Genomic DNA, 14,520 nt, shown 5'->3' on the forward strand with positions numbered 1-14,520 from the left:
AAATATTAAACAACTTTACATTTGATGCAAAACAAAACAGAAAAGGATGTAAACAGTAGAATAGAAACCGTTTCACTTTGAGATTCACTCAGCTTAAAAATGTAAGCAACAAACATTTAAATCCAACTTTTAACAGAGAAACTCAAAAAGTTTTATGTTCAAAATGAAACAGGAGTAGAAAACTAGCAGCTCTAAGTTCATGAATCAATGAATTTCCATCACTGTTCTGGTTTTGTGATTCTGTCCATTTTTTTCTGTTTGACATGAAAAACATTTCAGAAAAATCACCTTGAACAATTTCAGCTTGTGACAAATGGCTGCAATTTACGACAACTTGATTACAGCCGCCACGTTTCTGACATGTTAGCGGTGAGGCGCTGGAAGCACATCGTTGTGGTTTTGATGGAGTCGGTTTAAATTCAGACATTAAATTTGCATCAAACTGCAGAAAAACAGGAAAAGTGGATTTGTGAATCTCCAAACCTGCAAGTAGGTCAAAGCCAAGGAGAAGCATTAACTGGATTTTATATCTGAAATAACGTTCAGAATGAGTCTTACGTTTCTGTACTGTTGGACGTTAAAAACATATTGTTGTTATTAGGCAGCTCTCCTCTGGTGCAGAATTATGACGCAAAATAAAAATTAAAAATTAACATCAAGTCTGGAAACATAAAACTGTAACAGACTGAATTTTCTGTTTGTGGGAAATGTTTGCATGATTTTAGATTTTAATTCTTGATACAGTTGAATGTAATCTGTTAATTAGTGGGGATGTTGTCAGTAGGTTGCCACGGCAACGGGTGTGCAGATGTAGCACAAAGCTAACAGCAAGAAAGAGAGTTTGAGTTTTTTTAGCATTATTTTTCCTGTTCTGTGACGCACTACAGTTTATAAAAGTTAAACGATAAAACTGGACTTATTGTCTCGTTTGTTTATAAAACTTTGCAAAATTTATGAGATAAAATTTCAAAAAAGAAAAGCAAACTACGTCTCCTTCAGGACCATTTATGTAAAATTAAATTAATTCTTCATTGTAAAAGAAAAAAATGTTTAGTCCTCTCCTGCATCTCGACAGAAACCAAACATTTCAGAGATTTATATCCAGGAGACAAAATATTTTATTAACCTACACATCTGCAGTTTTCTCAGCTTATTTATATGATACTTATCATATTTTGTAGAAATCTGATAAGGAAAGAGACGTTATGAAGGTTTTTGTTCATCAGGACTGGTTTCATTGATTTAACTCAATCCCTGACAGCTAGCTTAGCGGCTAACAGGCGCCATTCTGAACATAAATACCATGAAACTCTCCTTTTAAAAGGTTAATGAAAGTCTGTATAAAATAAATAAGCAGTCAGCAGATTAATCTGAGGCAGATGTAACATGTTTTATGTTTCTGGAAGCTGCTGAGTTTCTAACATCTCCTCATTACAGCCTTAAAAACAACAACAACGTTTTACTGTTTTACTCATCAGCAAACGCCAGTGAACCAGCCTCCTTTCTGAATCATAACGCTCCGTCATTATCGCTGTCAGGAATCTGGGCGCCGTCGGCGCGGCGTCCTGACACCGACGCCCCGCCCCCCGCGGTGACGGGCCGTAATGAAGCTTCAGACGGATCCAGAGGAAGCGAGCTGATGGGGTTTGTCTGACGTGATGAACTGTGACAAACCCACTTCCATTGTGTTGCATTTAAAGGCCCATTAGAGCAGCACTGTGATGAAAGCAGAACCAGTCAGCAGAACCGGGCCGGTACAGCGCCACCGTTTACTCTCGCATGTCAGCTGCTGCACCCGCAGTCGGCTGCTGTCAGCCGCCGGCGCGGCGAAGGAAATGTCAAGGAAACGTTTCATCTTTCCAGCATGTGAGTTTTATATTGGTCCACTGAGAACGATTCAGGTGCAGAAAGTTGTTTCTTCATTGATCCGTGACGGCAACGTGTTCATCCCCATGCTAACGAGGCTCACCTGCTCAGGGGAAGGAGACCGATGCATATTTAATACCAACATTCAGTTATGGCTGCATTTCAACACAAAACGTCTGAATTCACACGGAAACAGAGCAGCAACTCCTCCAGACAGAACATGCTAGCCTATTAGCAGACTGCTAAAAAATAAATCCAAAATCACAATTTCAATTTACTACGATTCAGAATCAATTTAAAATGTCATAAAATCAATTTAAAAAAAACTTAAAAACCAAACCCATTTTGTAACAATGCTCTACCGTCGCCATGGAGACGGTAGCATACGGTGTAGCTGAGCTACATGCTAACATCTGATTTTTTTCTGCATGGTTGTTCCTGCTACGGATTAAATCCGGCCGCAGTCGGACGTCGGTGTGAACGGTTTCCAACCACAGAGCAAGAACATAAAAACTATCCGATACGATTTAGTTTCAAGTACAGAGGAGATCGGATTTATTTTCTGGTGAAAGAATCAGAATCGGGCCGTTCAGACTGTGGTAAAAAGAGTCGGATTTGGTTCGGATTCGCCTGCTGAACGGTGGAAGGAAAGGAAACATCAGCAGTTCAGTAAAGGAATCATTAACTCTGAGCTACAGATCCTGATTGGAGCTCGTTTATAAAAACAGACATGAAGACGAGGGCAACCAGACCGCCGGTCTATTTTAGAGACAGGGAGCAAAGGAACCGTCTCATGTCATCTCCCTTCTCTTCACAGATCGTTGTCGGCCATCCATTTACCTAATTATGCAGAAAATAGAAGTCATTTAGAGGATTTAGGAGGAGCGCAGTGAGACGGTGGCGAAGGGCAGGAAATGAACGTTATCGGTGTGGATATTCAGGATCTGCTCAGAGAAAGTCCAGAGTCCTCCGATTACTCAGTCCGGTCATGAAAACACCGACATGCTTTAATCGCGCCGCCTTGTTCTGTTAGAGGTCATCCAACGTGAGATTTTACGCCACGCTGCGTTAGAGACACCACTCAAGCATGCAGTCAGGAAAAACGCCAACATGAGTCCGATCTCAGTCAATTCTTGATTCCCAAGTGACGTCACATTTTAACTGACAGCCATCTTGGTAGGCAGTTGCTATGACAACAATAAAGAAGCCACTAGCTCAGAACTAGCTCTCGTTCCTATAAAGTACTTATAAACAACATAAGTACTTTATAACTACTTCAATACTCTATCCGCCTGTGTAATACTAAGATAAACATCAGTGATATTTACTGCAGTACTTGCTGCCGAACTAGCAGCGTTAGCTTAGCTAATGTATCTGCTAGCTAACAGGGACATGCGGCCTACGTGTTTGTTACCTCATGTACTCACTCTCCAGTCAGCAGAACCTCGTTTTTGACTCGAAGAGTTCGTACGTCCTCTAGAAATCCGTTTAAACTGTGACTGTAAGGATTTCAGGCTGTGAAGCTCCTCCGTGCTGGATAAACTCTTCCTGTTCACTGAGCAGTGAACTATGTCACAGTAGGAGATCAGAGGCAGCTCGTTCACACCGTCTGACTGGTTTCCGTCTCTTACGGGTCCATCCCCACAGCAGACATTTTCTTTATATTCTCCCATCGTTCCTCTTTGCTGGACCACCAAGATGGCGCCGACCACTTCCTGTTCAGATTTGTGGGAAACTTCAGAAAGAGGATCCATGAAAACCAGGACAGAATTTAAAACTCCAGCCCCGAAAGATCAAATCCAGATTACAGCGGCGCAACGAAGCCCGTCCAGTCAAACGCTCCCCAAAGGCTTATGCGTTTCAATCCTGAAATGCATTGTGGGTCGGGAGGTTTGGTTCTTACAGCAAAGCGAGAGAGAACGGTTTTAAAAGTAAATCTGGTGGGACAAAAATGAAGAGCTTAAAGTGGCTGTGCTTTATTAGCTGCATAGAAATGTTTTATTAACATAATTTGACTGAAAATGTATTTAATGTATTAATTTATCACAGACGTTTTTAGATAAAATATCGCAAAACTAAAATTTACACAAATGTGAAACATTTGCACAGAAACAAAAATTTTAAATATTGATTTAGTTCTTCAGCTGATCCGGGGCTTTAATCGCCATGGCAACAATATTTTGTCAATTTGATGTAAAATTCTGCTTCTCATCAGAATCCTTCAGATGAACTGGAATAAAGGCTTTAAATGTTTTACTTTGTGTGGATGAATCTGTACAAAACTTTTACTTTTTAATCTGAATTAATGAAATAGTTTTTGATGATATTCTGATTCAGAGAGATTTGGTTTTACCTACAACACCTGAGTAAAAAATACTTTAATTTAACAGCTACAGAGTTAATCAAATTCATTTAACCAATTAAGAAAAAAAACAGCATTTAATTAAAAATATTCACGTTTTTGGCAGATTTTATATTTGGCTGAAACAAAAAGCTAGCTGTCAGTTGGGCTATAATGAATTTTAAAGATAAAGCAGAATAATTAAAAACAGGTGGAGACGATATGGTAATGAGAGAGAGAGCTCAGTGAGTCGAGACGATGAAAATGGAAATTAATTAATTAAAATATTCACTTCTGAAGCAAAACTTACAAAGCGAAGTTGACTGAATATTTTACCAAATTTACAGAGTTAGACTGCTCTCAATAAGAAGAGTAAAAATGGAAAAGAGAGAAAATGTAAAAATACAGGGAAAAAATAAAATAAAATAAAAACCTGCTCACGGGGGGTGTACAAACTTTTTGGCCAAAGACGTTCAAAATACTTCAGTTCCATGAAATCTGTGGTATTTTCATTTTAATTACAAAAACAATTTAACTTTTCTATTTACTTGCTAAAAAATATGAAATAAAAATTTCTTAATAAAATAATTGAAACGTTTGGATTTTTATTTAAAAAAAAAACGGCAAACCAAATCCTAAACTTTTCAGGTGGATCAACTTTTTCTAGATTTTTTTATTTTACTCACTTTGCTTTATTTCACCAAGTTTATTAAATGCATTTTAGCTAAAACCACTGGATGTTTTTGGTCTCATTGCTGATCATTTAAAGCAAAAACCTGGATAAAAATTGTATGTTGCACTTTATATCTTCCATTTTAAAATTTTAATTGCATCTAAATTGATAAAAGCACCTGAAAGCCAAACTGCATTTGCAGTACTTCAACATTTGAGTCGACTCTTGCAGCAGGAAACATTATAAATAAGTGAATGTTTTGTTTTCAGTGGGCTGAAAATATGAGAAACGTTTTTTCTGCTCATTAAAATGCAAAAACGGAGAAGAAAGGAGTGAGTGCACGTTTTACAATCAGCTCATTCTGTTTCTGAACGGGAGAAAATGTCACATCACTCATCATGTGAGAGCAGCTAACACGACTCCATCGGCTGCCGAGCCCAAACATGAGGACCAACATTTCTTCTTCGTTATTTATTTTCTGAATGCTGCTGCTGACCTGCAGGCAGCGTGAGGAGATGAAACGAAAGTCTGAACAGAACGTCAGGTTCTCTGCTGTCCATGTTCTGCTGCTTTACGATTCCACATGAAATGAAGTGACTGCTGCTGCGCCAACAGGCTTCTCTTCAAAATAAGAGCATGAAGATAAACGTCTAACTATCTGAAGAACTCATAACAACTGATAACCAAAACTAACAAACTTCATTCAACTCAAAGTTTATAAAACACTTGAGAAAATTTGAGTTTTAGAACGTATAAAAAAAACTGATTTAGGGAAAGCTAAATGCGCAATCATCTTCAAAGTTAGCAAAAAGGCTAAAGTGAAAATCACAAAAAAGATATGCTATTAGCGCGTTAGAGGATTTGTAAAAGTGTGGAAACTATCGAGCGTCTTAAACTGAATTTCATTTTGAATATTTTAGATTTGCTCCAAATTTTCAGCAAATAATTTGAGGTCACACGGCAATTTGGGGTAGTTAGAGTTTTAACATTTCAAGCTGCCTTTTATTAGGGATTAGCTTAAATAAAGCAGAAGTCTCTCCGTGTGTGTTGGTCTTTACAGAGCCTCAAAGATATTCAAATGGCTGCAAACATGAAAATCAGAGGAATAAAACAGAAACTTTGCTATATTCACTTAAGACCTTCCTGTTATGTGATTAAAGTCTTGCTCTCTCTCGCTCTCTGGCAGCCTGGATGAATGAAATGTGTTCCTGTAAACAACTTCTTAGATTTCTGAGCTTCTTCATGATAAAAATACCCCAACTTTGAGTCTTCCTCACAGAGTAGCAACTTCCGCACTGAAGAGTGTTGCCAACACAACCCAACGGCTCCGACAGCCATTTACTGATAGGAAAAAGATCACATTTTGGAGTTTCTGGCTCAGTTCTCAGCACACCTGAGCGGCGGCAGCATCTCAGCCTCGTAGTGGTGACTGGTTCTGGATAGCTGCGCTGACTAAAGGGCCTGAAATGGAGATGAAATGCAAATGGAGCTGATGAGAGCAGCGGCGATGGGAGCGTTGGCGATGGGAGCGGCGGCGGCGATGGGAGCAGTGACGATGGGAGCGGCGGTGATGGGAGCGTCGGCGGCGATGGGAGCGGCGGCGATGGGAGCAGCGGCGGCGATGGGAGTGGCGGCGATGGGAGTGGCGGCGGCGATGGGAGCGGCGGCAGCGATGGGAGTGGCAGCGATGGGAGCGGCGGCGGCGATGGGAGTGGCAGCGATGGGAGCGGCGGCGATGGGAGCGGCGGCGATGGGAGCGGCGATGGGAGCGGCGATGGGAGTGGTGGCGATGGGAGCGGCGGCGGCGATGGGAGTGGCGGCGATGGGAGTGGCGGCGGCGATGGGAGCGGTGGCAGCGATGGGAGTGGCAGCGATGGGAGCGGCGGCGATGGGAGCGGCGGCGGCGATGGGAGTGGCAGCGATGGGAGCGGCGGCGATGGGAGCGGCGGCGATGGGAGCGGCGATGGGAGCGGCGGCGATGGGAGCGGCGATGGGAGCGGCGGCGATGGGAGCGGCGATGGGAGCAGCGACGATGGGAGCGGCGGTGATGGGAGCGTTGGCGATGGGAGCGTTGGCGATGGGAGCGGCGGCGGCGGGAGCAGCGACGATGGGAGCGTTGGCGATGGGAACGTTGGCGATGGGAACGCGGAGATGGGAGCGTTGGCGATGGGAGCGGCGGCGGCGGGAGCAGCGACGATGGGAGCGTTGGCGATGGGAACGTTGGCGATGGGAACGCGGAGATGGGAGCAGCGCCGCGGCACGTGCTCGCTCTGCGCCTTCCTGAGGGCGATCAATCTGTGACTGACGGATGAACGACCAGCACAACAATTGTAATTATCGTCATCGTCTTTGTAAAGCATTCATCATCGCCATCATCAGTATAATAGTCATCTCCCTCCATCACCAGCCGGCCATTATCATAAGCATAATGGCTTCCGTGCGCATACAGACTTCTGCACGGCGACGTGCAGCGAGGGGAGAGGATGATGGACAGCGCGGCGTCAGCCAGAACCAGAACACTCGCCTGCCTCTGATTGTTACCCCAGTGCATGAATTAAAAGTTCATATTAATACATATGGATGGATCTGCAGCGCTAACGCCGCCTGCAGCTAATCAGAGCGAATTAAAGGTCTGAACACATTTTACACTCCGTGCTCCTCTGGGGAAACGGACCAACTCAAGCATCGATGCGTGCAGCGTCAACGAGCGCGTGTCAATTATTCATTGACCGGCTGATTTCTGCGGTTTGCATACTAAAGCCTCCAGGTGGCGCCGTGGCAGGAGGGGCGTTTAGGCAACGCCTCGTAACTGGCACCTCTTCTTCTTCTTCTGTGAGGACGAGAGGCGCTGCGTTCTTTACTCCGAGGCGGCGTTGGCAGCCAGAAGGACGGACAGAAACAGAGGAGTTGGAGCTGCAGCACAGGCTCTGGCCTTCAGCATTATTACAGCAGGAGGAGTTTAAACGAGCGCAGCTTTCCGCCGACCACAGAGAGCGGCTCGTTTAAAACGTGAACATTTATCTGGTGAGCTTGAGCAGCTCCTGATCGTTGTTTCACCTGAGCAGTGGAGCTGAGGTCAAACCTGAGCCATCAGCGGCGCCCCGCCCTGATTGGATGAGTCCTGATTACAGAGGCCTGAAGGTCGGGGGAGCGAGGGAAAACAAAGAGCTACAGAGGAAGAGGAGGAGGAGAAGAAGAAAGAAAAACAGCAAACAGGACGGGACAGAATGTCAGACTATGAGAAGATAAACACTTTGGGCTGGAAAGAAACCTGAAATACCTAAACCAGCCAATAGATGGAGCTACTAAGCATCAACTAAACTTTTCCTCTGCTAATCTCGCATAAAGCTGCAGTTTGTAACTTTTATTAAAAATAAAAACATGTTTTTGACATTTATTAAACTGTCTCCATGTTCATACAGTTTCTTATAAGACAGAATCTATGAAAATATCGATTTCCTGCTAGAAATGCTCCAACAACAACCAATCAGAGCCAGGAGGAGGGACTTAGCACTGATGATTAAAACCGTTTGTGGCCATGTTAACTAGTCTCAGTGTTCACAGCAGGTTCTGCTATCAGGAAGCAGTGCGTACACTAGAGTGATTGAGAGCGCTAAGCCCCGCCTCCTGGCTCTGACTGGTTGGTTCTAGTTAGAACTGGCAGAAAGCAGAGGAGCTATTATTTGAGCCTTTGAGATGCTAATCAGCTGATCCCGGTTGTGAAATGAGACCTTGTTGCCATGGTTACACATCACAACTGTCATGAAACAGTTCTCATGCTCTCAGAAACAGAGGAGGAGGAAAAACCTGTCCAAAGTGCAACGACTCAACCAGAAAACTGCTTTAGAAAAGTCTAAAAAAGAAGCAATGAGAACCAACAGAGCTACTCCAACCATGAGCGGCAATATTCTAGAACGGCCTAGTCAAAGTCCAGATCTGAATCCAAGTAAGGTGAGACTTTAAACTATTGATCTGATCTGACCAAATATTTTACACTGAAAAACAGACGAAGGACTTGAGTCTCCAGAAGTGAAATCAGCCAGAAGTTCACTTCACTTCCTTCATCATCATCATCATCTTCCTCCACTGTCTGTTGCCTAAATCTGCTGCTTTCAGCTGTACAGTGAGAAAATACAGGAGAGCAGGCTGCAGATGATGCCTGTCTTCGGGAAGCGCCAACTTGCTGCTTTAATGCGGCCATTACGGCTCCAGAAAGGAAGAGAAGCAGGACGGACGGTGGCCCAGAGGACACAAAAAGCTCAATCTAACTTGTAATGGGAAAACGCATCAGGCCCGCTCTCCGTCACTCCATCCCTGAGCCTTTCTGCACTTCAGCTGGAAGTCATGTCAGAGCGGGAGGCGGTCCTGAAACGTCTGCTGCAGGACAGACGAGTGGAGACAGGAAGATGAGGAGGGGGGACATCCAGGGACATTTTTAGCTCCCACTGATTGTTCTTTGTGTTTAGCAGTTTACTGCTAGCTTCTGCTAACAACGTTCAGTGGTTTAGCATTAGCAGAGCTAAGATTCTGGTTTTGCGTATTGGTGGTTAGTGAACTTTGCCACCACTGGTGACAGCTACAGCTGGTCTTAGTTCAAACAAATATCCGTTACATCTATGGCAGCCATTCTGAAAAATGTCCACTAAGAAAGGAAACAAGGTGGAGAAAATTGCTATGATTTGCTGTGGAGGTTATGATTTAACTTCCAACTAACGATGTTAGTGGACAAATGAATTTTCCATGACAACATGGTGGAAATCTTGAAAAATCAAAAACTTACGTATGATTTAATACCAAATGTATTTGTCTTTCCTTGACATTTATGGCCACCATGTAACCTGGGAACAGGCGCGCCCGGTAATGAAGCGTTGCTGAAACAGACTGACTTTGGCCCGTGCCTCTCTGCAGACCCGCTGTGGATCACGAGCCGACGAGCCTCTCCTCAGGACACGCTCAGCTCTTTAAGAGAGTCGGCTTCACGTTCAGTTGCCTCAACAGCCTCGCCTTAACAACGGCGACTCCGGTAACCTTGGCCATCCATTAGCCGCCTAAGAACAAAAGCCGTTTCCACAGGGAGCCATTAGACGGATAGAGCTCTGGGAAGGGAAGCATCCAACACACCAGATGGGCCGCGTCCGTCCGCGCTCCGGGGCTGGACTGCGGTCTCTCAGAGATCATTACTGAGCAGGAGGAATCAGGCTGGAGTCCATCCAGTCTAACAAAACTCCCCGTGAAACGACAATCAGCCTCACAGAACTACCCAACTGCATTCACGCTGCTGCAGCTCTTCTCTACAGATTCACTTCACACAGCAAGGAAAAGGATTAACAAATACAAATCTAAAAGGTTTCACAGGTTTATGTTTATGAAAAACATCTGTGAGATTTAATTTTCAACTCTTACCAAGATTTTGTCAGGATTTAGGTCTAGACTTTGACTAGACCAGAACCTCTGCAGTGAAACTGAGATATTTGTATAAGGCAGATATTGAAATATAAAAGTAAAAAACACAGATGATTAATAATTAGACTACTGAGGGTGGAAATTCAGTGAATTCATGCCACACTTTACAGATTTGTATTTGAACAGATTAAAGCATCCTGTGCTGCTTTGCTCTGCGAGTCTCTCATATAATCCCAGTGAAACACATTAAAGTTTGTGGAGAACGAATCTGCGGTACGTTTAATGAAATGTGTGCCGTTCCCTAACAGAGCCACGAAGACGCTGCAAAACGCAGGAATTATAACAATCCATCTCATTTTCCGTAGCGGCGCTGTCAGGAGGAAGGAGATGTTTTCACCCAGAAAGGCTCCCTGGCGCGCCGAGTCGAGTCCCGGGTCTGAATTTGCATCTATTATGCATAAGTGGAGCTGAGCCTGGTTGCCAGCCTGACCATCAGCGACTGGAGAAGATGTGCCTGCTGTCCCTCATGGTTTCCTGCTTCACTCTGCACCTCTCAGCGCCATGCCTGTGTGTGTGTGTGTGTGTGTGTGTGTGTGTGTGTGTGTGCGCGTGTGAAGCATCATGATGGATGTGTGTGTGCAACAAACGTCATATTTGTATCAACCGAACACGTGTGTGTTTGCACATGTATGACACATTGTGACAGTCTAAAGGTTGTGAAGGTCTGTCTGTCTCTGGAGGTTGGACCAGGTGTGTGTGTCTGTGTGTGTGTGTGTGTGTGTGTGTGTGTGAGAGAGCTGACAGAGCTGAGGTGGAACACCTTGTTAATGTGACAGAGCCGGTGAAGCAGTCGTCCAGGTAACGGGCCTCAGGTGTCTCTTCGGCTGCGCTGCCTGTCAGATGAAAGCAGCAGGATCTCAGCTCCTTCAGCTTCCTGCAGTCCAGTCAGCGAATCTCAGTCCGAGTGCAGCATCGCAGCGAGTTTAGCAGCTGTGTTGTTGGAGCGTTTATCAGACTGGCGGGTCAAAGAACAAACCGTCAGGATTCCTGGGCGGTTCAGTCTGGAGGGACCGGAGAGGTCAGCAGGGTCACGATGAAGACGAGGGGTTGACCTTCATCATCATCAGGCTGACCTTCATCATCAGGCTGACCTTCATCATCATCATCGTCATCAGGCTGACCATCATCATCATCATCATCATCAGGCTGACCATCATCATCATCATCAGGCTGACCTTCATCATCATCATCATCATCAGGCTGACCATCATCATCAGGCTGACCTTCACCATCATCATCATGAACGCTGACCATCATCAGGCTGACCTTCATCATCATCAGGCTGACCTTCATCATCATCATCATCATCATCATCAGGCTGACCATCATCATCAGGCTGACCTTCACCATCATCATCATGAACGCTGACCATCATCAGGCTGACCTTCATCATCATCAGGCTGACCTTCATCATCATCATCAGGCTGACCTTCATCATCAGGCTGACCTTCATCATCAGGGGCAGATTCCAGAGACAGGACCCTCTGGACGGTCTGGGTGTTTCTGGTTCTAAACCAGCTTCTGCATGTTTCCTCAGATGTTCGGAAAACATGATGACAGCAGTAGCACCAGCTACCCTGATCGGGCAAAACATTATGACCACAGACAGATGGACTGATGACTCTGATCATTGCAGAATCAGGTGCAAATCTTGTGGGATGTGTGACTGATAGGAGCGCAGGAGGGCGGAGCTACGCACACCTTTACAGTAAAACTTCTGCATCTTTCTTTCCTCCATTTAGACTAGAATACGTTCAGCAACACTTTACATCCTGCATCATCATTTGGTTTTGAATCGTAGGTTTATTAAGATCCGACACAGAAGCCCTGACCATCAAGCATATAATATGAATAAAGGCATGAACCATATGAAGCTAATGAAGCAGATTAAACAACCGGCAGATAAACAGAGTAAATGAAAGGGTTTGTTTGACCACCGGAGCAGAAGGAGAACTGAGACCAACACAGCTAATGAACACATGATGAGCTTTTCATGCTAATGTTGAACTCCTTCAGTCGGCCCCTCGCTGTTTGTCTTAATGAACTTCTCATCCTATATTTCTCTCTTCGTAACTCCTCAGGAACATTATGAATCACACACAGATGATTGTTTTGTCCTCTGGTCAGTGGAGATGAACGTACCTGGTAGACGTGGTAGGCGTTGGCAGCTCTGCCCTGCAGGAACACGGAGGGGATCCACACGTTGACGAGAGCCCGATGAGCCCTGAGGGACACCAACATGGTCGTTACCGCCCTCGTTAGCACATCACAGGCAGCAGCACGCTGTCTACATCCGGTTAGCAGACAATCCGACCGCGCCGGAAAGTCGGAGTTTATAAGTAGACGGCAGATTTAAAGGGACAGGATACTGAGGTTTCATTTACCATAATCCATATTGAGGGAATCTGTAGGTTTCAGCAACTTTTTAATTTTTAAGACCTTTTCAATGCCACCATGAATGACACTTAAGACAGAAAAAAATAAATATAGAGGGGGTTTTGGCGTATAACAATCAAGTGTTGCAAAAACTGTGAACCTGGCTTTGTGACCATCATGGAGGCAAAAAACGCTAGCTAGCTAGCAAGCAAGGGTATATTAGCTGCTAGTTAGCAGTAGCCTCAACTACCTCGAGTAAGAGTGTAGTGAAGATGTTTACAAGCAAATCAAACTTACCTGACAAAAAAGTCCTGAACCCCCCCACTAAATTAGACTGTCAAAATTAAAGACCTGTACTTACGTCTCAAAATCCGACAGGCTGGGATCATCTGACGTCTGGCTTAAATCTCCTGGGACCTGGAAAAATGAGACATGGATCATCAGAACCTGAGCCAAAATGATCACAAGATGTGAAAATGTTTCTGCCCAAGTTTTATTTAAAGAGAAACTGGAAGAGAAGGGATGCTGGAAACGCACTAAACTGGATTTACAATCTGTGAACATTTACACTTTTTACAATCTTTAGCTTTGTTCCGTTAGTTTTGTTCCATGAGCTTTGTTCTGTTAGCTTCGTTCTGTTAGCTTCGTTCTGTTAGCTTCGTTCTGTTAGCTTTGTTCTGTTAGCTTCGTTCCGTTAGTTTTGTTCCGTGAGCTTTGTTCTGTTAGCTTCGTTCTGTTAGCTTTGTTCTGTTAGCTTTGTTCTGTTAGCTTCGTTCTGTTAGCTTTGTTCTGTTAGCTTTGTTCTGTTAGCTTTGTTCTGTTAGCTTTGTTCTGTTAGCTTCATTCTGTTAGCTTTGTTCTGTCAACTTTGTTCTGTTAGCTTTGTTCCATTAGCTTTGCCCTGTCAGCTTCGTTCTGTTAGCTTCGTTCTGTTAGCTTCGTTCTGTTAGCTTTGTTCTGTTAGCTTCGTTCTGTTAGCTTTGTTCTGTTAGCTTCGTTCCGTTAGTTTTGTTCCGTGAGCTTTGTTCTGTTAGCTTCGTTCTGTTAGCTTTGTTCTGTTAGCTTCGTTCTGTTAGCTTTGTTCTGTTAGCTTTGTTCTGTTAGCTTTGTTCCGTTAGCTTTGCCCTGTCAGCTTCGTTCTGTTAGCTTCGTTCTGTTAGCTTCGTTCTGTTAGCTTCGTTCTGTTAGCTTCGTTCTGTTAGCTTCGTTCTGTTAGCTTCGTTCTGTTAGCTTTGTTCTGTTAGCTTCGTTCTGTTAGCTTTGTTCTGTTAGCTTCGTTCTGTTAGCTTTGTTCTGTTAGCTTTGTTCTGTTAGCTTCATTCCGTTAGCTTTGTTCTGTTAGCTTCATTCTGTTAGCTTTGCCCCGTCAGCTTTGTTCTGTTAGCTTTGTTCCATTAGCTGACTGGAGCAGAAGCTTCTCCAAAATAAAAGCAGGTCTTTTGTAAAATCGCTCTTCTTGTTCCTGAATCACCAGTCGAGCCCGTCGGCTCCGTCTGACACGTGTCAGAAAAACACACTTCCATTAATGCTAATTATAGCCGCGGCGGCGCTGCCTGGCCCTCACATCAGTCTGTCCCTCAGGGCTGAAAACCACAATCTGCCCACATCAGTATTTTTAGTCAGCCCAGTTGTTATGATTATCTTTTTTCCTTCATCTTCTCTGATCAACAGTTACAACCATTTTCTTCCAGATTGTTCTGCATATGGAAGCTAGCCGGCTGTTAGCTACGGCTTCAGAACAAACATGGCCGATTGATCTGGTTTATCATGAGATGAGCCAAGTTATCAAAGTTTGTCAAAC

The 14,520-nt window shown here is 44.3% G+C and overlaps 1 protein-coding gene across 3 annotated transcripts in view; it reads right to left on the reverse strand.

The window, feature by feature from the left end:
• Positions 1–14,520, reverse strand: part of snx29 (sorting nexin 29) — a 127,392-nt gene that overhangs the window by 26,616 nt on the left and 86,256 nt on the right. For 2 of the 3 annotated variants that reach the window (XM_088016540.1, XM_088016539.1), the window contains exons 17-18: positions 13,081–13,136; positions 12,486–12,567 (exon numbers count right to left, since the gene is read on the reverse strand). In XM_088016540.1, coding sequence (XP_087872666.1) covers positions 12,486–12,567; positions 13,081–13,136 — 138 coding nt within the window. Of the gene's footprint in view, positions 1–7,935; positions 8,049–12,485; positions 12,568–13,080; positions 13,137–14,520 lie in introns of those variants that run through there. The other variant, XM_088016541.1, reaches the window with a different exon arrangement.

Source organism: Poecilia mexicana, unplaced genomic scaffold (genome assembly GCF_051168715.1).
Source record: "Poecilia mexicana isolate PSO_F unplaced genomic scaffold, ASM5116871v1 scaffold_19, whole genome shotgun sequence".
Lineage (NCBI taxonomy): Eukaryota > Metazoa > Chordata > Actinopteri > Cyprinodontiformes > Poeciliidae > Poecilia > Poecilia mexicana.